The sequence below is a fragment of the Scophthalmus maximus genome, chromosome 8, assembly GCF_022379125.1.
Source record: "Scophthalmus maximus strain ysfricsl-2021 chromosome 8, ASM2237912v1, whole genome shotgun sequence".
NCBI classification, from domain to species: domain Eukaryota; kingdom Metazoa; phylum Chordata; class Actinopteri; order Pleuronectiformes; family Scophthalmidae; genus Scophthalmus; species Scophthalmus maximus.
Window position 1 is genome coordinate 11967934 of NC_061522.1, and position 23102 is coordinate 11991035.

General features: G+C 46.1%; 1 protein-coding gene across 2 annotated transcripts in view; it reads right to left on the minus strand.

The window, feature by feature from the left end:
- The window catches only part of pcdh7a (protocadherin 7a), a 38807-nt gene extending 20048 nt beyond the window's left edge, over window positions 1-18759 (minus strand). Inside the window, exons 1-5 of one of the 2 annotated variants that reach the window (XM_047334054.1) lie at window positions 18378-18759; window positions 18236-18247; window positions 16298-17966; window positions 13896-15075; window positions 8048-8830 (exon numbers count right to left, since the gene is read on the minus strand). In XM_047334054.1, the coding sequence (XP_047190010.1) occupies window positions 8048-8830; window positions 13896-15075; window positions 16298-17721 (3387 nt within the window). In that variant the 5' untranslated portion in view covers window positions 17722-17966; window positions 18236-18247; window positions 18378-18759. The remainder of the gene's footprint in view (window positions 1-8047; window positions 8831-13895; window positions 15076-16297; window positions 17967-18235; window positions 18248-18377) is intronic. The other variant, XM_035636975.2, reaches the window with a different exon arrangement.
- Window positions 18760-23102: the final 4343 nt, after the last annotated feature.

A 23102-nucleotide genomic window follows, 5' to 3' on the forward strand; every position in this document is an offset into this window, starting at 1 on the left:
CAGTTATTCACACCTTAGGCTTGTTCCTTGGTAGCATGCTTATTTTTAATCCTATCAGAAAAAATTTAAAGTAAAGACTAAAGCTGACTTTAACTAAAATCTAAAAACAGAAAAAGAAAGGGGGAGGGAAAGAGAGATAGGGCTGTTAAGAGCCATTTGCAAAATTTAAAGAAACTATTAAGTGTTATAAAAAAGAAGAAGATTTGGAACCAGTTAAAAAAATTAGGTTTGAAAAGATGGGTCCAGATGGAGTGTGATGAAAAGAGATGAAACCACTTAGGGAGAACAGAGAGATCAATCAGAGGGAAGACAGACGGAGGAGGATGTGTGTGTGTGCGTGTGTGTGTGTGTGTGTGTGTGTGTGTGTGTGTGGGTGGGTGAGGCACACAGACAGACGTTGGGGATGGAGGGTTGGAAAGAGACGCTTTTTTATTGGATGAGTTACAGAGGACTGAACTCAGAAGTAGACCGACAGCGCGAGGTGACTAGTCCATAGAATATTCAATCATTCATAATGGTGTGCTTGAATATGACATTTTTCTTCATTTCTTTCTAGCTTTATACATTTGTCGATTGAAAATTGAACCTTTAAACTCAGTTTTTCAACTTTTTTATATTCTTAATGTGTCAAGTCTGAATATTGTTTTTTCTGCCTTTATACGTATGCATTCAGTTACTTGACTTCCAAGTGAGTTTTTTAAGTTATGAGGTAAAAATAATGAATAAAAAATGAAATAAGCAAGTAAATGAAATAGCAGGCACATATCTGTCTGCATGCTCACAGACGTGGGACAAGGTTACTGAGTGGTGAGGTTTGAAAAACAGTGTCCACACAGAGAGAGGACATTTCACGGCTTGCTTTGAGCTGCTAAGCAATCAGTGCGACTGGTTGTTTACGTCCGCCGGTCACGTGACGGTGAGACAGCTGTTGGTAGCTGTGCGATCCCCGACAGATGTGCGACTAATGATTTCAGCAGGTACGAGCTGATTATTTATTTAAGGACACTTCAACACGTGACACATAAATCTACATAAATCCTGTAGCAGATGGGATTGAAGCCAAAGTGATTTTTTGGGGATCATTGCAAACAGCGTATATTCAGAATTGAACATTTTAACCAGTGAGCACGGAACAAAAACTTTCAGAAAAGAGTTTACGGCCACAAACGTCAATATACAAGCTTACACAACAATGATGAGAAGTTCAAGGTCACGCCACCAAATGTAATAAAAAAAATCCCTGCCCACTGAGCAGACGGCCACAACACACATTCAAATCCCTTCACCCTTGGTTCAGCTGCAGCTTGACTCAGTCGTACTGGATTCCATACAGTTTGAATTATTCAATTGAGCTGAGTTGGGATCAGTCCAGTTCAATCCGAAATCCATTCAAGTCAATTTAATTCAACCCAACTCGATACCACTTAATGCACTGAAGATTCTTTTGTGTAGGTGGATAAAACCAGTCACAGGGCAACTAAGCTGTCTAGAATCCCTGTCTAGTGCGTGAGAGCGGGCGCTTTTGTTTGGCAATATTGAGTAAAATTGCTCAACCCACAGACAGCCATTAAGGTAATGCTGGAAGGCAGACGAGACGAACGCAGCGACGCACAATGCAGAGCGGAGTCTTCAGGAAGCGAATAAAAGGAAGCATCCCAAGCAAAGAGCTGCCTATGTGGGTCTTTGTGTGCGCTCGGGTGTCTGTGTGTGTCAGAGAGTTAAGACAGAGTGTGTTAGCAAGCCTCCACGGATGTGTGTGACTCTAGGAGACAGAGTGTGCCCGGACGTGTGCACGTGATTGCTTTCCGGAGGGAGTGGAAGGAGAAGAAACTGATGTAAGAGCCGGAAAAACTTTGCCCTCCGCTGGGGTGTCATCACATTCTTATCAGAGTTTGTCTGCTGGTGGCAAAAAGTGTTATAATGCATGAGGATCTGGAAGGGTGCGTAATTAGGTGCTATTATGTACACACACACACACACACACACACACACGGGCTTGTTTCAGCAGGCATGTCTGTGTGTGTGCAAATCACACGTCTGACTTTGGCTGCCGCGCGCCTCGGCTTGTCTGTGCGTGCATGTGTGGGAATGACATTCCCACATTCCTGTCATTTCACAGAGAGCTTGAAACAAAAGCTGAAGGGAGGAGTTGTTAACACAGTAACATTATCAGCTTCACAGTCTGGGGGGGGGGGGGACGACACACTTCCAATCCCACTCCGGCTCTCAGTGACCTTGATGAGTGAGGAAACAAGACGATTTTTCCCTCATTCCCCCACCGCTTGTCTTTCTGCCTTTGTCCTGTCCCGTCTGTCCTCGGCTCACACTCACATGGAAAAACACACACTCCAGTCGTCCGTCACTTCTGTACATGGACGCAGTCCGCCACAGCACTGCTACCAACACTGCTATCAATCGAGAAACCTGTTCAGACAGTGCTCACAGCACGATTCACAACCAGTGAGCAGTGAAGGAGGAAGAAGTGGAGGCGGAGTGATGTTAGGATGCCTTCTTGTCCACTGTAATAGGCGCAAAGATGAAGGAATTAAGGGGTTTCAATCTCCCCGTCTACATACGACCACCTCTTATCACAGTTAAGTCCTACTTTGCCTGTTTAGTGTGAAAACCGCTGGTCTGCTTCAGCACACAAGTGCATTTTAATTGAAGCGGTTCATTTAGCTTACCTGAATAAATGTGCAGGGTTTGCGTGTCTTCTGAATCATAGCAAGTGATCATCTACATTGTTATCAAAGTTTACTTCGTGACATGAATGCAGGAATTTGTTTCCACTTGTGTCAATAAAAACTGAACAAATTAAAAACGTACAGATGAGCACCAGTAGCTGTCGTAGTACTGCTCACGGCCAACTTCTACTCGAGCTCCTTGTCTCCACCAGAGGAGACGATGAAGCCCGATGTTTCAAAGTCAGTCCAAGTGATTTAATCTTTGTAATTAAGTTAAACACAAAAGGGACAAGAACTAAACAGCACCGGTGTTGAGTGATTTTCTTTATTCGGGGCCGATGAAACTGAACTGCGAGTGTGAACGCACCTATAAGCACAGCGCAGAAGGTCGGTTAGGAATATGATCGCGGCCAAGCAGAAAATCAATGTGTACAGGCTGAGCATGTGTTCCACCTCCAGCGTCTGACACAAACATGCATCTGTCTCCGTTTTCCCGTAGCGTTTGTACCTTTATTCATCTCCTCTCATCATCTTCACCTCCCTCGCTTCTCTCTGTCTGGCTCATGTTCCCTCTCTGATGCCCACTGACTCCTCCCTGTCCCCTCCACTCGCCCTTTGTCTCCAGGTCAGCAGATCAGCTTTCAGACCGCCCCGTTGGGTGATCCCCACTTTGGTTACCACGTCCTTCTCACCTCTCGCTCCCCCTGCCTCCTCACCTGCCCACCTCCCCACCTACTCACCCCATGAGCATATGGCCGGCAGCATGGCCCGGACTCGCTGTGGCTTTAATAAATGCATCAGTGCGCTGTGGTATCATCATGACAGGGGTCATGGGTCGGTTACAGTTTGAGTGTAATAGAGAGAACGGGAGGGCGGGAGGGGGGGGGGGGTGCTATGTTTTCTCTGATTGACAGTGCCTTTACCTCTATGACCCTAATACATGCTGCGGGTTATCACAGGAGGTGTATGTGCGGACGCGTTCATGTGGCATGCCTGTGTGCGCGTATAGGAGCGCGTTTGAATCTATGACAGACGCTCATAATATTTAATCCTGGAGGGATTTCGTCGAAATGAAAAGCTGCTTTTCAATTTTATAATCCAGTAGACCTAATCTCTGCCTGCGCCCGTCCATACAGTCCAATTAGATGAACAAGACTGCAGGCCAGATGAGTCCTGCGCACCACAAACTCATCTCCATACCCCGTCCTTGCTGTGTCAAAACACTGAGGCGCCCGGCGTCATCAGAGTCCAGCGCTGACCTTCACCAAGCGTTGCAGAACATGTGCAATGCGCAAAAAACTGCGCCGTCAACCCACCTGTTTCTGCTGCAGTCTTGGCCTCGTTAACGTGGCATTGATTAGACTTTGGATGTGCGCGGGCGCGCGTGTGTGTGTGTGTGTGTGTAAGAAGGTGTGTCTGGTTCGATTCAGCCTTTGTGGCACCGCGCCCCCACACACTCGCTCCGTCCAGAGAGAGAAAGTGCTCACTACGGTAAAAGAAGAAGTGGCACTAGTGAAAGAACGCTGACTCGATTCGTTCTCAGGGGTCAGCGTGGCGCATGGACGGCGCAAAAGGTGGCAGCCGTGGGGTGTTTAGATTTATGGCCACGCAGGCTGCAGAAGAAAGCAGCGGAGCAAAAGAGAGGAAGAAAAGAGTGAGAGTCAAAAGGTGAGGTAGAAAGAAAGGGGGGCGCAAAGTGCTCATCAAGATCAGTTACACATTGCGGTAAGAAGAACAGGAAAAAAGAAAAGGCCAAAGAAAACTGAAACTTAATGTAGAGTTCAAACAACCAAAACAACCTTTTGTTGCGGTTGACTGAGGACAGCAAACAGAACAGAAAACCTCTCTAACTATGTCTGTGTGTGTGTGTGTGTGGTAGTGGTTGCAGGGGAGAATGAGGCCACTTTGCCCATATTGACTGCAGTGCCATGTGACTGCTGTGATCATTAATGGGTCCTGATGCCAATGGGTATCCTGATGACCCACATCTCAGCAGTCCACTCTCTCTCTCTCTCGCTGGCTGCCACCCAGACCAGACCTCCCTCGTTCCCCCTCGCTCTCCCTGCCTCTCCCTGCTTGGAAGCACATACCTTCGACTTTTTCACAAATTTTTATCAGCATTAGGGCCGGGTATCGAAAGTCAATACTTTTTCTGGTGCCGACCAAAATGCGTCTGCGGCGCCTCTTCTCTCGTCTGAGCGTTGGCTGTTTGGAATCAGAATATTGCTCATTTTACACTTCATTTTATTTTATTTGGGCAAAATTCTTGTTCTGCTACTTGCATCTAGACAACATTTGAAATTTGAAAGACAGGTTATTATGGAAACAAAGGGAGGTATCGTGAGGTAATATTAGTGCCTGTATAATAACCACCGATATTATACAGGCACTAATATTGAAAAGTTTCTCATGATGCAAACCCTTAATAAACATGCAAAACACAGAGACTCATCCTCAATTATGTATTTTCCACTCTGTCTTTTCATTGGCTCACACTGCCTTTGTTATGTCACAGCTCCTCTCTCTTGCACATGTCTTATGCCTCTCTTCCCCTTCAGTTGACCCCTGTCTCTCACTCCTGTTCCTACAGCCCCTTCATCACTCTTTTACTCTTTCCCCCCGACTCCTGCCAATATGGACATCCTGCCTCGTCCTCTCTCCTTCCCTTCTTCTTAGTGAACAATTAAGATTTTAATGGTCAATACCAAGTATATGACCAAATGTCACCGCTGTAAACAACTGGTATCACTGGGTCGTATTTGTACTCTGTGTCAGTACCAGCCGGTCTCAGCCCTCTATTTGTTTCCTGCTCCACTCTCTGTGGTCAATTTTTAACACAGCCGAATAACCAATAAAGCTGTGCTCGTGAGCTGCAGATGTCTCTCAGTTTCTTTTGTGAGTCAACAAAAGAATGAGTATGAAATAGTGAGTTGAGGCTAAATAACCACCAGTCACTTCCAAACCACTTCCCAGCTGCTCAAAATCCTGATATTACAACCACAACGTCATCTGACAAAATCACCATGGACATTAGTGACAATGTTGGACAATGGATTTTGACTGAAAATGACAACTCAGAGAGGAAGTTAGCAGCTCATTCACGTGTATGTCTGACACATTGCAGTTCACATGTGCCTGAGGGGGGAAACTCCGACCTTGTGTTCACGGGGAAGTACTGGTGGCTCTCCTTTATTTAGGGGCTACGGTTTGTCAAGAAGTTGAACATAAGTTCAAAGTTTGAAACACTGAAGCTGTTCACAAGATAACCCCCCCCCCCCCCCCCCCCCCAAAAAAAAACGTCTATGGGAAAACTGCTTCACAGCTTGTTTGATGTTTCTCCAAACCAAGTTTGATCTGGTTTTTATTTGCTGTTTGCTTCACCTACTTCCAGCCCTGCGCCTCTGCATCCAAGAGTTTTACGATAAAGATCCTTGAATGTTCATCTGTTTCTGAGTATTTGTTGTTTGTCCCATCGTTTGGAAATCTGTGAACAGTTTCATCATGTTGATAAAATCTGATGCAATCTTGCACTTCATCCACGATGACCACTTTTTATCACGTGTTTTTCTGAGCACACAATTTCATCCAATGTGCCGACTTGTTTGAACAAACACGTTTGAGTTTTCACCTTGAAACAACCTCCCTCCTCCATCATCATGTTTACTCCTTCACTTCTAACCTCCTATAATTCTCTCCCACTCCAATTCCAAATTCTGTCAGCATCCCAGTTCCTACATTTGGTACTCACTCGCCACCTATTAGTCGCTGAGTCTATCTCTCAATTGCACCCGTGCATATGTTTCCTGAACTAAGCAGTCCCTCAAGCACAGCGAGAGTCACCCACTGACACAGACCGGCTCACGTTGCCAAACTGTTTGAGTTAACAAATCCTGACACGAACGCGAACAAACACACATAAGAGCATCCAAAGTCCTAGACACATGCACATACATAAACACCCACCCACACAGTGCTATGTTTGATACCACTGGCTGCTGGATATTTGGGGGGGCAGGCTGGGGTGGAGCGGGGTACACGGCAGAGGAGTTAATTACCCCATACAATCAATAATTCATTATGCTGTCAGGTTGTGTGTCTGCGTGTCTCTCTATGTGCGCTGGCACGTTTTGAGTGCACGTACGCATGAACACCAAACTCTCCCAGTAAGCATTTTCTTTCCCTGGGAACGGCAGATTAAGAGGATTGACTCCGTAATGGATTAACCTCTGGAGTGTGTTGGCGGGTGTGTGCATGTTCTTCTGTGTGTGTGTGTGTGTGTGTGTGTGTGTGTTGATGAGCAGGATCAGAGAGCCCGTGTATGGATTGATTAGCCTAAGAAGCTCCTCTCCTTCCGTTTTTAATGACCACATCAGCACTTTTTCACCACAGGGAGGATAAATGTAGAGCTGTCCGTCAAGGAAATGAGACACCACCCCTTTAAGAAGGGTTAGCTGTCACTCAAACATCACTCTTGGGAGCACTCCCCACGGACTAGGGAGACCCTGCTGTGTCAGTGTGTCTACAATGATAGATGGGGCGTGTGTGTGTGCGTGTGTAAAAGGGTCTCTATGCAGTATTTATTTGTCGTCAGCTTTTAACTGCAGTTTCTCGAGCAAACACCAAAGCCATGTGCATCCATTATCTATGCAACTGATATCACAGCATAAGCATATATGCTAAACAGAAGAAACATAAAAGCTTGACAAGGGAAACAGGAACAAAATGACCAATTACACTGTTGGACGGCCTACTCCCTCTGTGTCCTGACTCCAACTCAACTCCTCAGGGGTTCACATAGTCATTACATAGTCACACACTCTCACACACACGTGCACAGTCATGCATGTATGATACACAAATGCACATTCACATGTTGTTTGGCTACAGTATAGGGTTGATACATGTTCATTGCAATATCTTGCTAAACAGAGGGCTGCCGTTTGACACAGGGCACACACACACACACACACACACACACACACACACACACACACACACACACTCTCTCTGACAGCAGGGTAGCATCACACTGCTCACGGGCTTAGGATGCTGACACAACAGACACACGGGTGTGCGAGCCGCTGTGCGCACACACTGACTGCTATTTTGTGCAGATAAAATGGTGTTCAGATGTTAGCAACGGGGTGTGCAAGACAGCAGGTCAGCAGATACATGAGAAAAGATGAAGAGTAGGAGGAGACAGAGATCACAGGCCAGAAAGCGGAAAAGGGAGAGAGAAAGACAGATAGAGAAAAAACTGACTGGGATTTTTTAGATTGATTTAAATAAAGTGGGGGCAGGGCAAACTAAATTTGAAGATACACCAAGACAACGTCAACCCAGTCCCTTCCCAGAACTCCTACCTGTTTGCTGTACTTGTTCCCAGTCTGGCAGCCATACTCTGAGCACTGGTCAGATCCCAGGGACATGGCATCTGCATTGCCACTGCCCCCACTACTGCTGCTGCTGGAGCCGGCGCTGCCCACGCAACCTCCACTGCCCACAAAGGTGTTGGAGGGAGGCAGCTCCTGGACCGCCTGGTGCTTCTTTCCTTCAGCCGGGGGGGAGTGGGGCTGCAGGTTCACTGCAGGGAGAGGTGAGCTGGATTTGTAGTGCCTGGCGAGATCTGGGCTCGATTGGTGCCTCCTGCCACCACCCATCCGTGGGCTGCCAGGGTCACCCTCCACAGCACAGTAGCGGGCGGCCAGGCGCTCACTAGCACTACTCAAATCCTCGTCATCGTCATCATTGGCATGGCGACGCAGTCCGTTGACTGTGACGATACCGCTGTAGAGCGACCTGTCTGACTTCCCTCCTGCTGCAGCCGCACCACCTCCGCTTCCGTTACGTTTGTCCCGTCGAGGTTTGCGTCCACGGTCTGATCCTCCACCACGGCCGACATGCGGTTGAGCTCCTGGAGGACTGAAGAAGTCTTCCTCTGGCTCCTTCTTACCGGCCTCGTAGCCATTCTTGCCCTGAGCACCGCATTGCCGAGCTGTAACTACAAGGAGAATCACTAAGATGACCGCTGCGGCTCCGGCCAGGACACCAATAGCTACACTGAGGCGCTGTTTCCCTAATGCACGCTCACTGTCTGGGTCCCCAGCAATGTCCATTGACAGTGGAGACATCAGGCTGCGGGCCACCTGTGATAAGAGGGAGATGGAAGAAGAACAAGAGAGAGAAGAGGCAGATAATAAGAAGAAAAGGAAAAAAAGAGACAAAGCAAAAGTGAGAAACAAGTCCAAAACTGTGACTGTTAAAGATGACACAGTGGGTGTGAGCCACAGAGAAACATCAAACAGCATCTTCAACGTAATTAAACTCATCACTGTGTTTTAGTGGAGGAGCTTCCCCATTATTCCCAGACACACAGTGTGTCACTAAATATATAATTGCTCTTGCTTCACAGTTGCAGCATTTCAAGTTGCGCCTGTAATTCTCCACTTGTGATCTCGCATCATCGGCCGTGTTACAGGAAGTGCAGAGGATCATACTGTTGGAAGCTGATTAAAAGAATAAAGGGAAACTTGTGACATTGGGGTCTGGGCAGTAAGCAGAGGAAAAGTAAGAGAAACAGTCAATAATTGTGCAATTAAAAGAAAGAGATGTGCAGTGACTTCATCCCCAGAACACAAACACATCATCTGTCCAATCAATGAACAATGTCTCTATTGTAAATGATAGTGTAGACGTGGATTTGCTTTCTCAATTATTTGCACTCCAAACTGGATGGCTATACAGATAGAAGGCTATTGTAAATATGTGAGCTCAGTGGAATCATTTAGAGCCATTTTCTTTTTACGGCTTTGAGTTTAAGGATAATAGTTGTTCTTTTTAAGGCAAATCCATGCAAATCCATTTAACCAATATATGCTACAGTTAGACATTTTTTTTATATTTGGGTTTAAGACAGTAGACAAATAACAATGATCTTCCATTATTATCCACACACACACACACACACACACACACACACACACGGTCGGAGATTGTAAGGATCATTACAAGAAAGCGAGTTATGCCGGGGCACAAACGCAGCCATTACTGGTTGTGGAGCCTTGTTTGACGGGAGGCAGTGAGGCTGTGGAGTTCTGTTCCTCAGAGGGCTGCGTCGAGCAGGGTCATGAATCTGAATATAGCCAATCAATAGATAGCAACTATACTGGGAGAATCATTATGCATGAAAACACAAAATACAGAAACACACGCACACGCACACGCACACGCACACACACACACAAACACACACACACACACTGACGCGTTTGCGTGCACCTACACGAGCCCACACTGAGTGCAACCTGTCTATTAGTGAGACAACTCATTCTGCAGCCTCGTGACACCTCATCTCAGAGCTCATATATATGACAATTCCTTTGGCCCGTCAAGGCTGGAAATTATATACTCCTGTAATCCTCTGCTGCCTTAACAGTGGCGGGTAATAAGGCTCACAGGAAAGAACAGGAGCGAAACAGTGAGCAGGTGAGAGAGTGAAGTTGAATTTAAGCCCCTGTGGTTTGTGATAACCAAAAAATAATAATAACTGCAGTAAAACCTGCAGCAGTCATAATAATGCAGATAGTATTGCTCACACAACTGCACTGTGGAACTTGCTTATTACATTACCCAAGACATATTAGGCTTATTCATATAGAGCCGCATTATTCAATATCACTTCTTGGTACCCCCAAGCAAAGAAGGGGACTGTTATATTTCCTTGTTTCATCACCATCTATCTTTGGGTTAACTTTCATTGTTTTTGAGCAAGTTGTGTTGGTTCTTTTCCATTATTCTGCTTCCACTGCACAGGGCCGCTCCAGCAGAATCCACTCTCCCCTCAGCCCCATTGTTCTTCTTTTGCCTGCAGTATTTCTTTCCATTCTCATTCTGCTGGGCATCTCCCTGGCTTAGTGCATTCATGCACTGTTTGCTGCATTGTGCGTGCAAAACAGAGGGAAAATTGCGATGTACCACCGTACGTGTATATAGTATTTGACGGTATGCGGCAGCCGAGTTTGTGTTTGAGGATGAGCTTGCAGGTATAGGTGACATAGAGAGACATATTAGGAAGCGCAGGGTATATATGCATGTGTGCATGTGAGAAGAAGAGATTCCCGACTGAGTGCAAGATATGTATAGTCATAAAAAGTGTTGGGCACACACAGGACAGACACAAGTGTTCAGCTGGATAAGTGCAACAGCCAGGCCAGTGTTCGAGTGCATCCCTCTGATGCATCCAAAACTCCCAGAGGAATCTTCCATTCTGCTGCATGAGCGTTGTTCCGGCTGGACTTAACACCCTCATCTATCTGCTCCACTCTCCAAGGATTCTGTTGTCTGCATGACACTGCGGATGTCGATGCTGCGACCAAGACAAGGACTTCTCCCCTGACCACACTATTGACCCGGCATGCTTAGAGAGTGCCTGATTTCGGTGCAGTTCACAGCTCAGCGAATTCAAAGCTCAGCTCAAGAATAGAGAGCTGCAGCACTGTAATTGTTAGATTTTAATTATATTAATAGAAAGCATGCTGCACATATTTAAAAAACAAAGGAAAAATCACCCATTTTAACATAAAAAAACTTTCATCTACGATGAAATACAAGTTTCAAGAATGTGAAAATATTATCCCTGAAGGTCTTCAACAGCTTCACAGTGAGGGGATTTTACGATGTACAAAGCACAGTGAAGTTTCCCGGATGACAGCCACGCCTCAAATATCACAAGTTAATTCCTTCTTCTTCCGCCATAGCTCAAACTCCGCAGCATCATTTTGTAACTAATTGCCCACCATGTGGTTCACCCAGTAGCATTGGAAAAGTCTGGAGTCATTTTCTGCTGCGGTGCTGCAGCAGTAGCAGCCGATCTCCTTCCCTAATTACATCTGGCATCCATCCACCACTCAGTTTGACTTCATTATGATATGGAGGTGCTCTCCTCAATGACTTCTACTCAGTTATTCCGCCAAGTTCCTCCCTACAATCAAACTAAACTATGCATATTGTAATCAAAGATGGCTTTCATACCCACTCGGACATATTACACCGTATTGTTTGATTCAACGGCCCAGGTCATTTAGGCACATTGCACAGTTTATTCCACCTGTCAACACCATTGTTCCACCGCTTAGCGCTAAAGTGTTTAGTTCTAATCCTCAGCCTCATTTTAATTTGTACATTTCGTTCTACTCTTGAATGACAGTGTTAAATTTGAAAGGTTTTCTGTTTCCTGGCTCAAATCCCACGTCCTCTATCTGCACTCATGCGTTTGAGTAGTGAAAGGGGTCAACAAACAAACACTTTTCGATGCCAAGTTGACTCCGTATGATGTCAGTCAAAACTCTCAGGCTGCGATTACACTGGATTTGTGATTGTACTGTGTTTTGCTCTCATTCACATAAACGATATCAAGCACACAAAGCGCAAACGTATTCTAGTCAAACAATATTGTAGCCAAATTGAAAGAACTTATCTGAGGTTCAAATTTCTCACTTGGAAATCATGTTCATCACCCAAGGTGCTTCCAGTCTTACTCTCTGTTTTGTCACAAGTTGAAACCCCCAGGGAAGCACTGCAGTGATAATATGCAATGTTTGCAATAGAGAAGCATTTGCTGCAAGCATCTGCATTGCAAGGTGTTTCCTCAAGATCACAACTTTCAGCTTCTTTTTTCCCCACAAAACATTTTGAACAATTTTCATTGGGTGTTTTGATGCAGAAGGTCTCTATCAAGGTACGGCATAGGTATGGTATTTTGGGGTACCAAAAAAAACAACATTTTGAAGATTTGTGCCGGTTATCTGCCTGACTGTTCTTTTCCTCTCTAATATCTCGGAGCTATTTTGGTGTTAAACTGTTTACATCATGTTACATGCACAGACCTGACAGAGGAAGACATTCTCCTCAGGGAAAATATGAGAATGGCTTCCGAACCAAGGTTTCAAGGAGGCTTTAAAACCACAAGCTTTTGTCTCCGAACAAACTGTAACAAAGACCACCAGGGTGATTTAATTATTAGTCAATACCAATTACCTTGTCCAAACCAGAGAAGAAGTTTTAGCAATTATTACCTGCCAGCATTTATAGCTTAATTGAACATTTTTTAAAAGCATAATGGGTAGTTCATTTGATTAAAATAACGAGGGCAAGTAGGAGAGAAAGGTTCCCAGCAGCACAGCACATGCTAAATTTGTGGTTATTTCTGGTATCTCAGCAATGTCAATTACCTCTGCACACCAGTGTAAATTTTTCAAGCCGGCTCAACAGAGATTAATTCAACAATAGTGGGAGTATTAGTACATTAATTCACATTCCCATTAATTTCACATTACCTTTATTCCAGTGTGAACATTTTTTTATGTAGACTTTGTAATGTTTTTTATTTACTTTCCTCTAAGTCAGACTGTCTCTGTTCTGCTAAGAATGTGCTGCATAACACAAAACTAACTCTAAAGCCTCATCAATATTCAGGTCTATAGTGAAGAGACACTGCTAAAGTATAGCTTCTCTTCAAATTGACATACTTCATCCTACTCTGTATCACAAGGCCAGAACTGGGACAGGCCCATCTCTCTCCCTCTGCCTCTCGAACACACTCACCCCTTATGTGCTCTCTCTCCCTCTCTCTCTCTCTCACACACACACACACACACACACACACACACACACACACACACACCTAATGCTCTCAGCTATTCAATGTTCCATAGAAGAAAAACCACTTCAGTAATAACAGTTATTTTATCCAAACCATCATTACAAGAATGCATGCTAGACAAAGAACACGAACCAGTAGGATCCTAACTACAAAGAAGCTGGCTTCGCCAATAGCCTTCAAAGGAGAAACGGGATTCTATATCTGGGACAAATATAGACGTAATTATTTCCTCAAAAATGGGCAGAAAATTGCAACACTGCACAGCATGTTGAAATTGTGCATTTATTTCAGTCTATCAAGAAAATAATCTTCTTTGCAGTTTAAACAGCTACAATCAGTTGTCATTACCACCCTCCTCCATTGTAATGTGTTATCACTGTTGTTTGAATGGATCAAAGGACAGTATCATCTCCGTCATTATGGGTTATCATTATCAGCTCTGTGGAACAATAGAGGTCCGCACACACCCAAACAGTGTGTTTCATTACCTCTTCTACTAAAGTTTTCCATCATTCAAGTTACATGCATTTAAGCAATCAATTTAAGATTACCTGTGCCTCCACAAGGGTGGCGTTGGCCAAGCTCTCGTTAATGAAGACATGAACCAGGGCAGTTGCGCAGAGAGAGGGGGCACCACTGTCGTTGACCCGGACCACCAGGCGATGCAGACCTCTGTGGCGCCGCTCCAGGGGTTCTGCCAGTGTGATCACTCCATTGGTGTGACCGATCTCAAACAGTCTGAAGGGATTTCCTCCCACTAGGGCATAGTGAAGGTCGGCATTTGGGCCTGTGTCTGAGTCGATGGCAGTTACAGTTCTGACTATGGTGCGGGCACTGCTGGCTGGTGGAAGAAGGGTGTAAGACTCATTGGCCGGAGAGGTGATTGAGGGGGCGTTGTCATTTTCATCTGTCACAAAGAGCGAGACAGTGGCGGTGGCAGTCTTGCGTGGCTCCCCTCCATCCACAGCTCGCACACGGAAGGTGTAGGTGGAAAGCTTTTCACGGTCAAACGATGCAGAGGAGAAGATAGTGCCTGTGTTGTTCTCAATGGAAAACACTTCTTCCCCTTGCTCTTTCTCTCCATCTTCACCCTCCATCTTCTCTCCTGCCTTCTTCGAGTCAACACCATCCATCTCCACAAACAGACTGAGCTCTGCATTCTCGCCCTCATCAGCGTCAGTCACAGTGACCATGCCAACCGGGCTGTTGGCGAGCAGGTTCTCTTTGACGTAGAATGTAAAGATTTCCTGAACAAACTTTGGTGCATTGTCATTGCGGTCAGTCACCTGAACAACAACAGTCGCGGAGCCTTGCAGGGAGGGGGTGCCCTTGTCCTTGGCTATAACCCGGAGTTCATACCTCTCCCGCTGCTCACGGTCCAAAACCCCATTGGCGCGGATATCTCCATTATCTGCATCTATGTAGAATGGCCCGCTAGCAGTGGAGTCCAAGGAGTACGCAATCTCTGCATTCTTGCCACTGTCTGCATCTGTAGCCACCACAGTGACTACCCTCTCACCAGGTGAGTTGTTCTCTGCAAAGTGAACCTCCACAACATTCTGGGCAAAGGTTGGTGCATGGTCGTTGATATCTACCACTCGCACCATCAGGGAGCTGTTACTGGACAGACTGGGGCTTCCAGAATCTACTGCCACAATGGTTACACTGTACTCTTTGGTGGCCTCGTAGTCCAGCAAGGCAGAAGTATGTAGGAAGTATTTTTTCTTGTTCCTGTGAAAATGATTAGAAAATAAATTGCATCAATGAAGTTGCTACACAGAATGGAAATAATACAGGTCTTGTCCCCAAAGTCATATAATGCACTAGTGATGCTCCCTTTTCATCAGTTAACTAATTTGTCTCCAGGGTGTTGGCTGTTAATTATTGTGTTGGTGTTTTAAGGGGAATGTTCTATAATATGCTAATATGAGTAAATAGGGATTTTTCACAAATTAGCATATCTGGTGTTGCAACAACAACATTCCAAAGTCCCTAAAGATATAAAGTTTACAATTATTTGAAGCAAAGAACAGCTGAAAATCCTCACATTTGAAAAGCTGGGAAGATGAAAAAATATGTTAGGGTTAGGGTTATGTGTTGTCATCTGCAGAGGGACAACAATACTAAACAAATATATTAACTACTTTTTTTTGCTGAAGACCTCTGATGTTTGTTTGTTTTTTTTTTGACTGATTTTTCATTTTGCAAAGAACAACTCTGCATTCATTACAAAAAACTACCTTATGATATAGGTGTCAGAAGTAGAAGCAGTGCTATCCTAAGATGGCTTTTTTCTATTTGCAACATTCCCACCTGACTGAGGAGCATTGAAGTTTGTAGTCGGTACTGCTGATATCATATTTTTAAAAAGCATAAAATCCTTGACTGAATATTTTTGCTTTACAGATTATATGGAATTCTGAATACGTTGTAACCTCGGTGAATGAGAGGCAGCATTCTCAACCAAAATCCATTAAAATATGTATGCAACAATACTTGAGCCACTCTCCTCTGAAGTCTTTGTGGAAAACAGAAATATTCTCCTGGAGCAGTAGAGTGTGAGACGGATAGTGCCTGCATGCAGCCTATCTATATATTGTTATATTTGAAATTCAACGTTACAACTTTACAATTGTTAACAAAATTACCAGGAACAAGTGGTGCATTATACTTTACTAATATTTGGAATTCTCACTACTCATGATTATTGAAGCACTACCATTTTTGTCGTCACTGAAGAAGAGTAATACATAATCCTATCCAAATCGAAGGAAGCGAATATTGGATACTGCTTCATAACTATCTAATGTGTTTGCTCACTTAACTTACCATCTATAACAAAGTCCTTGAATCTTAATTCAAGGACTTTAATTGTTTAATTGTTTTGGGTTGTTTGCTTACTGATAAACACTAAGGTCTAGTTGTTAAAATGGTTACCTCTGATAAGCCTTACCTGTCGAAGGCTTCATCTGCAGGTAGCGGAGGGAGTGCCGTTTCACCAGCTGGCTTCAGTGTAAATGGGACATCTCCTACAACTGTACACGTCACAGCCCCGTTCTCTCCCTGGTCTCGGTCTGACACCTGCACCATAGCCACCGGTGTGTCCACCAGCACATTTTCAGGCACCAACGCTGCACCATCCCGAACAGGGATCCGTCCAATCTTGCGGATCTCCACGACTGGGACGTTGTCATTTTCGTCCCGGACAGCCAAAACGACCGTGGTTCTGTCTGTGCGGGGAGGCTGACCCCTGTCCCTGGCAGTTACCGTGAACCTCAGTTGAGCCACCTCTTCCCTGTCAATCCTGTGAAGAACGCTCAGCCATCCGGTTGCCTCGTCCAGTCGCAGGAGTCGTCTGACGGATTCAGTGGCAGCCCCGAAGACGTACTCCACCTGCCCGTTGACTCCAATGTCGCGGTCTGAAGCTCTGACCTGGAGTACAGGTGTACCCGGAGGAGCATTTTCTGCCATCTCCGCCTCATACGTGGACCTCTCGAACTGTGGGCTGTTGTCATTCACATCCGTGATGGAAACACGAAGCAGGGCTTGGGAGGAGCGCGCCGGGTTCCCTCCATCTCGGACCCTGAGGATGAGCTCGTACGAGTCCTTTTGCTCACGATCCAATGTTCCTTTCACAATGAGCTGCGGCTGTTTTTCGCCATCCGGTATGTCTGCAACTTGTAGTTCGAACACACTGCTCCTGGCTCCTCCTCCACTATCTCCACTTCTTCCCCTCCGGTCCCCGAGTCCATCCACTCGAGCAATAGGGTTTCCTCCTGCCGTGCGCCTCGCTGAACTTGACCCGGCTCCACCATCCTGGATCAGCTCATACCGGTCAATGCCATTTCGCCCGAAGTCTCTGTCTGTCGCCGTGGGCAGCAGGTAGAGGGTTCCGATTGGGCGGTTTTCCTCGACTGAGAGCTGGAGCACAGGCGAGGGGAACGAAGGTGTGTTGTCGTTGATGTCCGTGATGACCACCCGGCCCTCGAACAGGTCCACCCAGCTCTGCAGTGGCCCTATCACCGACACCTCGAAGTCCAGGAAGCACTCGTTCTCGTCGAATATCATCTGGCACTGTGGAAGCTTCTCCCTGTCGATGCGCCGCGGGCCAGTGGTCAGCTCGCCTGTCACGTTGTCAATCCTGAAGAACTCCGAGCCGCTCTCCAGGGCGAAGGTGACGTCCCCGCTGCCCGTGCCCGCCGTGAGGCCCAGGTCGGCGGCCACGTTGCCGATCTTGACGTCGGGCGGGCCCTCCTCCGCCACCCGGTACCGGAGGGCCGAGTGGGCGCCCGGGGGCTGAGTCAGCAGCTGCAGCAGCAACAGCACGAGGCCGAGAGGCCGCGCCGCGGAGCGGGGCACTGCGCCAAGCCCCCGCATGGCTCCTTCTCCCTGTCCGGGCTGCTGCGGCTTGTCTCCTCTTCGTATGGTTCTGTGGCTTGGCGTGTGTTCCCCTTGCAGCGCGGGTGTCGGATGTATCCTTGCTTTGCCTTGTGCGGACTGCCGCCCGAGGTCCCGGGGACGCGCTCCTGCGCGCCCTCTCCTCCGGCGCTCCGCGGGGGGTCTTTCACAACTTCGACAGCAGTGATTGCTCGTGCAACAGAGATATCAGAAAAGCCATCCTGCTGCGAACAAAAAGAAGGAGGGGGGGGGAGAGAGAAAGTAATGCGCCAACCTTTAATAAATCCACTTCACTCGTTCTCCAAGCAGAGCTCTCCACCACTGTGCCAGCCGCGGACGCCTATCGGGTCAGAATGACTCCAAAGTGCTTTTTATTCCGGTCACATTTGGGACAGAGGCTTTTCTCGCGCTTCTTTCTCACAGTTAGAAACTGCAATGCAGCACCACTACACAAAAGATGTGGAGAGAGAGAGAGAGAGAGAGGACAACGCACCACCACACAGATCTGCTCCTCGGACGCAGTGGAGAGAAGAAGAAAAAAAAACCATGAAGTCACATCCTCAGAGAGGAATTTAAAAAAAAAAATCAGTTTGAGAAGAAAGTCTTTGAGTCTTGGCGACTGGGTCTTGTCTTACCTTCGGGTCCAGCTGCGTTTCGCTCTTGTATCGTTTTGTTTCCTTCTCTCCCGCAGTGGAGCAACGTGCCAAGACGTCGGATTCCCTCGCGCAAGTTACGAGGAGACAAGTGTTCCCTGCTCCTCAGTGCGAGTTCTTCTCACCAGAGGCTGTTTGGAAGAGAAACACAGTAAGAGCCTCTCTCTCCCTCTCTCCCTCCCTCTCTCTATCTCTTTCTCTCTCTCTCTCTTCTCCGAGCTACAAGGGGAGATCCCGACATCAGCATCAATTCGGCGTAATCCTGCGCATCCTGTGTCCGGGATGGATGTGTCGGTGGTGGTGGCCCGAGTGGAGATGCGTCTTTCTCCAAGAGTCCCGCATTCTCTCTCTCTCTCTCTCTCTCTCTCTCTCTCTCTCTCTCTCTCTCTCTCTCTCTCTCTCTCTCTCTCTCTCTCCTCCACATGCGCCTCCTCCTCTTGCTTTTTTTTCTCTCTCTCTCTCACCTGCACTGCTTGGGACTGCTGCTGCTGCTGCTGCTGCCGGTCTCCAGCGATGCTGCAGTTCTCTCTCTCTCTCTCTCTCTCTCTCTCTCTCTCTCTCTCTCAGCTACTGCAACATTTTTTTCACCCGGCCGCGTAACTCGATCGCTGAGCTGTAACGGGAGAGGCAGCAGAGGCGGTGTTGGGTCGCCGTGCGTGTATGTCGGTTACCGGGGACAGACCTCACCCCCGACCCCGCCCCCCCCCCCCCCCATCCTGTCATAGAGGAAGATTAAACGGCTTGGTGTCCCGGCTGCTGACAGCTCCTGGTGGAAGAAACATATATATATATCTTTATTCACATATTCATACAAAAGGACAAAGGGAGGCGCGGGGAAGAAGAGATGATCTGGCTTTAACACAAGTCCGCTCAGAGCTCAGTCACATTTCTGCTGGTGCAGCTATTTCCTTCTGCCGGGGCAGTAGTAGAAGGCTTCATTCATCCTTTTCTCAAGGAGACAGAAATGATCACACGCCCTCTAACACAAATTGCTTTAATGTCCCTGACCTATTGCCAATGCAAACTCTAAGCCAATAAGTAGCCTTTGCCGAACCTATGCTACAACCAAGAAGAGGTAGATTGATTTTTTTGGAACTACACATTGCATCCAGCTCTCTTTCCTCCAGTTTCCTTATTTATCAGACATTCTTTGTGTTCTTTGTCGGCAGTGTCCTCCACCTCTGTATATGCACACAAACACGTGCACACACTGACGGCTGTGCGGATGCAGTGTCCCGGCGGGCCGACCTGCTCCATGAGGAGCGCAATGCAGCATCGGTCTGCTGCTATTGAACACTGCCGGGGCTTCCACGCTGCTGCTCTGCTAAACCCCCTCTGCATTCCAAATTTTCAGGCGGACTCTGCTTCCCGGGCCAGGCTGGAACACAGGGCAGGGAGCCCCCCCCCCCCCCTCAACATAATGTTATTGGCTGGGCTGTAGAGTTCTGTGTAGCAGCTATTAGTGAGCAGTTTATGGCTGGCAGAGAGTAAACAAAGACTGACAAACTGCAGGGAGAGCTCACATATCTTTGCCACCTCCCTCTCTCTCCTTCTCCCTCACTCACTGACTTGTAGTCCGTTTCTCTCTCCTCTCTCTCCTTCCCATCTCGCGCCTTCAGGATCAGGCTTGTGCGTGGCGCTGGACCCGTGCGCGCGCTCTCTTGTTTATATATCTATCCATAAGCCGAGTCGAGGCGAAATCTGGCGCGTGCATTCTGGTGCGTGTGAATTTGGAGAACTCAGTCCATGACAAGAGAGACTTGTATGTGTGTATGTGCGTAACGCTCTGCTGGGTCAGGTCAGCTCACTTTTGGCCTACTTCAAGTTGATTTAGGAAATTGATGTCAGATTTGACCTAATTAAAAAAAAAAGCAGAATAAAAATCTGTTGGCCTGAGCACGGTGTTATATCCAACCCATTAAGATATAATTGAGCATGAATCCTCTTTCATCAGCAAATGAACTGCAATTTCAATTTGCATATTGAATGAAAAGTGTGCTTGTGCGTGTGTGTGTGTGTGTGTGTGCGCGTGTGTGTTCTAGTTAAAGACAGGATGTTCTTTGGAGAAACCTAACCTGTGTTGACATCCATTAGAGCCCAAAGGGCCGATCTAATGTTTGTACCACCACAAAAGAGGATCACAGCTTCATTACTGCGGGGGAAAAAATGAATACAGTCAACTAATATTCAAGTGAACTATCGGGGATCAGGTTTGCCAGATATCCTGAAGGCGTTTTGTGCTATTCTTCACTGCACTTTCAAGACACATGGCTTAGATTTTGCACTTGCAAATATCTAACTTTTCAAACATCCATCTATTGAGTCTTTAACATATTTATTGGGTCAGAGTCGCAGTTGCCAATACAAAAGAAAAATCTCGACCAAGCCCTTTTCTTTCGTAACATCCACCGTGGCAGATTTCAAAACTCTGATTTCAAACTGCTGCTAAAGAACACAACTTTCATTTTTGAAAATGCTTTCATTTGGCAGTCAGTCATGTAATGCTGCCATTAATTTCCTGGTCTAATTCCAACATTTATGTAAAGTTATGTTTTTTAACTTAAATGGATGAAGTTGGCTTAACGCCATGCTTTTCCTTCTGTCAGCCAATTCCTTTAACAGCAATATACTGTATCCAATATACTGTCTCAGACTGTGTCTCCTTACTCTCTGACTTCCTGTTTCTGAGACAACATTCTTGTCCATTGCTTCTTACGGATTCTGTAAAATCTCTAGATCATTTATTAATTTGTTTATTAATATCCATGAGTGGCCGTATGTTTATTTTTAATGGTGAGTTGAGGAGCATGGATAGTGTGCAGTGTGTAAAAATGCTGTCGCTAGAAATTGGTGGATGCCCTCTTCACACAGGAAAGGAGCAAATGAGGCAGGGCAAAGTTAAATCCAATACCTTGATAATCATCGACGGTGATTCCCTGTGATGTCTGCACACTCTAGCCCCATGCTCTTCTTCTATTACACAAATGATTGCACATGCGAGGAAAGCCCTTTTATGTTTGCAAGTGAGGATGTTATGGGAAGTCTGCACACCAGTGGTAAGTTTAACAGCACTGGCAACTCCAACAACACGATCAAAAGAGGAGACAAGGGCTGATTTGAGAAGATGCTTCCGAACGCACAGTGCACACGTGGGAGGAGAGGTGCCACCTGCTGGGAGAATCATTCAAATGATGTAGTTCGAAGCAAAATGTTGGCATCTTGTTGGAAAATGTGTCTTGTTACTTTGCACTGAGAACAGAGGTCGCAGTACTACATCAGTTTGTGGCGCGGCTTCAAACACTTGCCACTTTTGAGATTAACAACAAAGCGCAAACTAAATACATGGTGCAAGCACACACAAATGGTGGAATAATACTTGAAATATAAATAAACCATTTCAACAAATGACTCCCTGGCCAGAAGAAGCGTTTAAAAAGCCATAGAAAATTTGTTTTATTTAGTTTGAAGCAAGAACGTTGGTTAATCAGTTTGTGTTACTAAAAAAATATTTTGAAAATGTGTCCAAAGATGTTTGTATGAAAAGATTCAGGCCACATACAGTGTGTTGATAAACCTGCTTTTGAGAAGTGTGTGCCACAGCACAGTATTATGCTCCGCTGTCCACTCTATTTACCTTTACCAGACTGCGACAAAGTAACGACATACATCAGACTCGTCCATTAAGAGATGTTGTCTCTGGAAGACTTCATTTTCTTTCTTTTCAGTTTTATACTTGACACATTCTTGTGTCTGCTGTTTGTATGACGTGAGCATTTATGGCGTTAGATAGAGTACGCATAAAAGTGAAAGAGCAGGAATGACATCATCACTGCTCAGGTTTAATGAAAACCCTCACATATTGCCTGTGGATGCAGGTTTATAGGTGCTGTGTGTTCAGGTCATGCCGCTCGACAACATCCAGATAACAACATGATTCCTTTGAGAAGCCTCTTTCTATTTGCCGAGCTGTTGTCATCATGCGTCACTGTGATTGGCAAAGCTGTTTCAGGGATGACACCAGGGATGTTGCTGACTAAGGGTGAATTTATTAATCATCCAAGCCTCCAATGAGTATTCCATCTCAGCAAGCCGTTTTGCACTTTGCACTGCTGCACCTACAGGAACCAAAACAGCAGGGGCTTTTGGAGATGCCCACGCAGTCTGTGTGCCCGGGACTTACAACTTTGTTCTACTTGTGCGGTTAAAACAGGACCCTTCGGCTTAGTGGGGTAAATGTTTATTGCAACATAAATGCTGAGAGTCTGTCACTGGGGTACGGAAATCACAAAGTCAAGTGATGGAGCTCAGTGTTGGAGCAACGTCTGGGGAGTCTTCAGGCCAAATTTTGTAAGGATAGAAGGAAATAAAAAGGAATAATGTGAATAAAGTGGAATAAAGACAGTGATTGGGTTTAGGCAGATTTATAAAGGGTAATAATATTACTATGGGATTGATTTCTTGCACCCAGGCCACATACGTTGTTCCTTCTTTCATAGGTGCGTCGGAGAATCAAAACAATCACATATTAGACTAGGTTTGTTACACACAGTGCAAATTCACACAAATATGTACAAAACTCTACCACGACTACAATACATAAACAGCACAGCTAGAGAGGTACAAAGCAGTGAAGAATGTACTGTAAAATAGCCTAACACAAGACAGTCAGTAGCAGGTGCTCTCTATTCTATGATGTGCTAGAGAAGC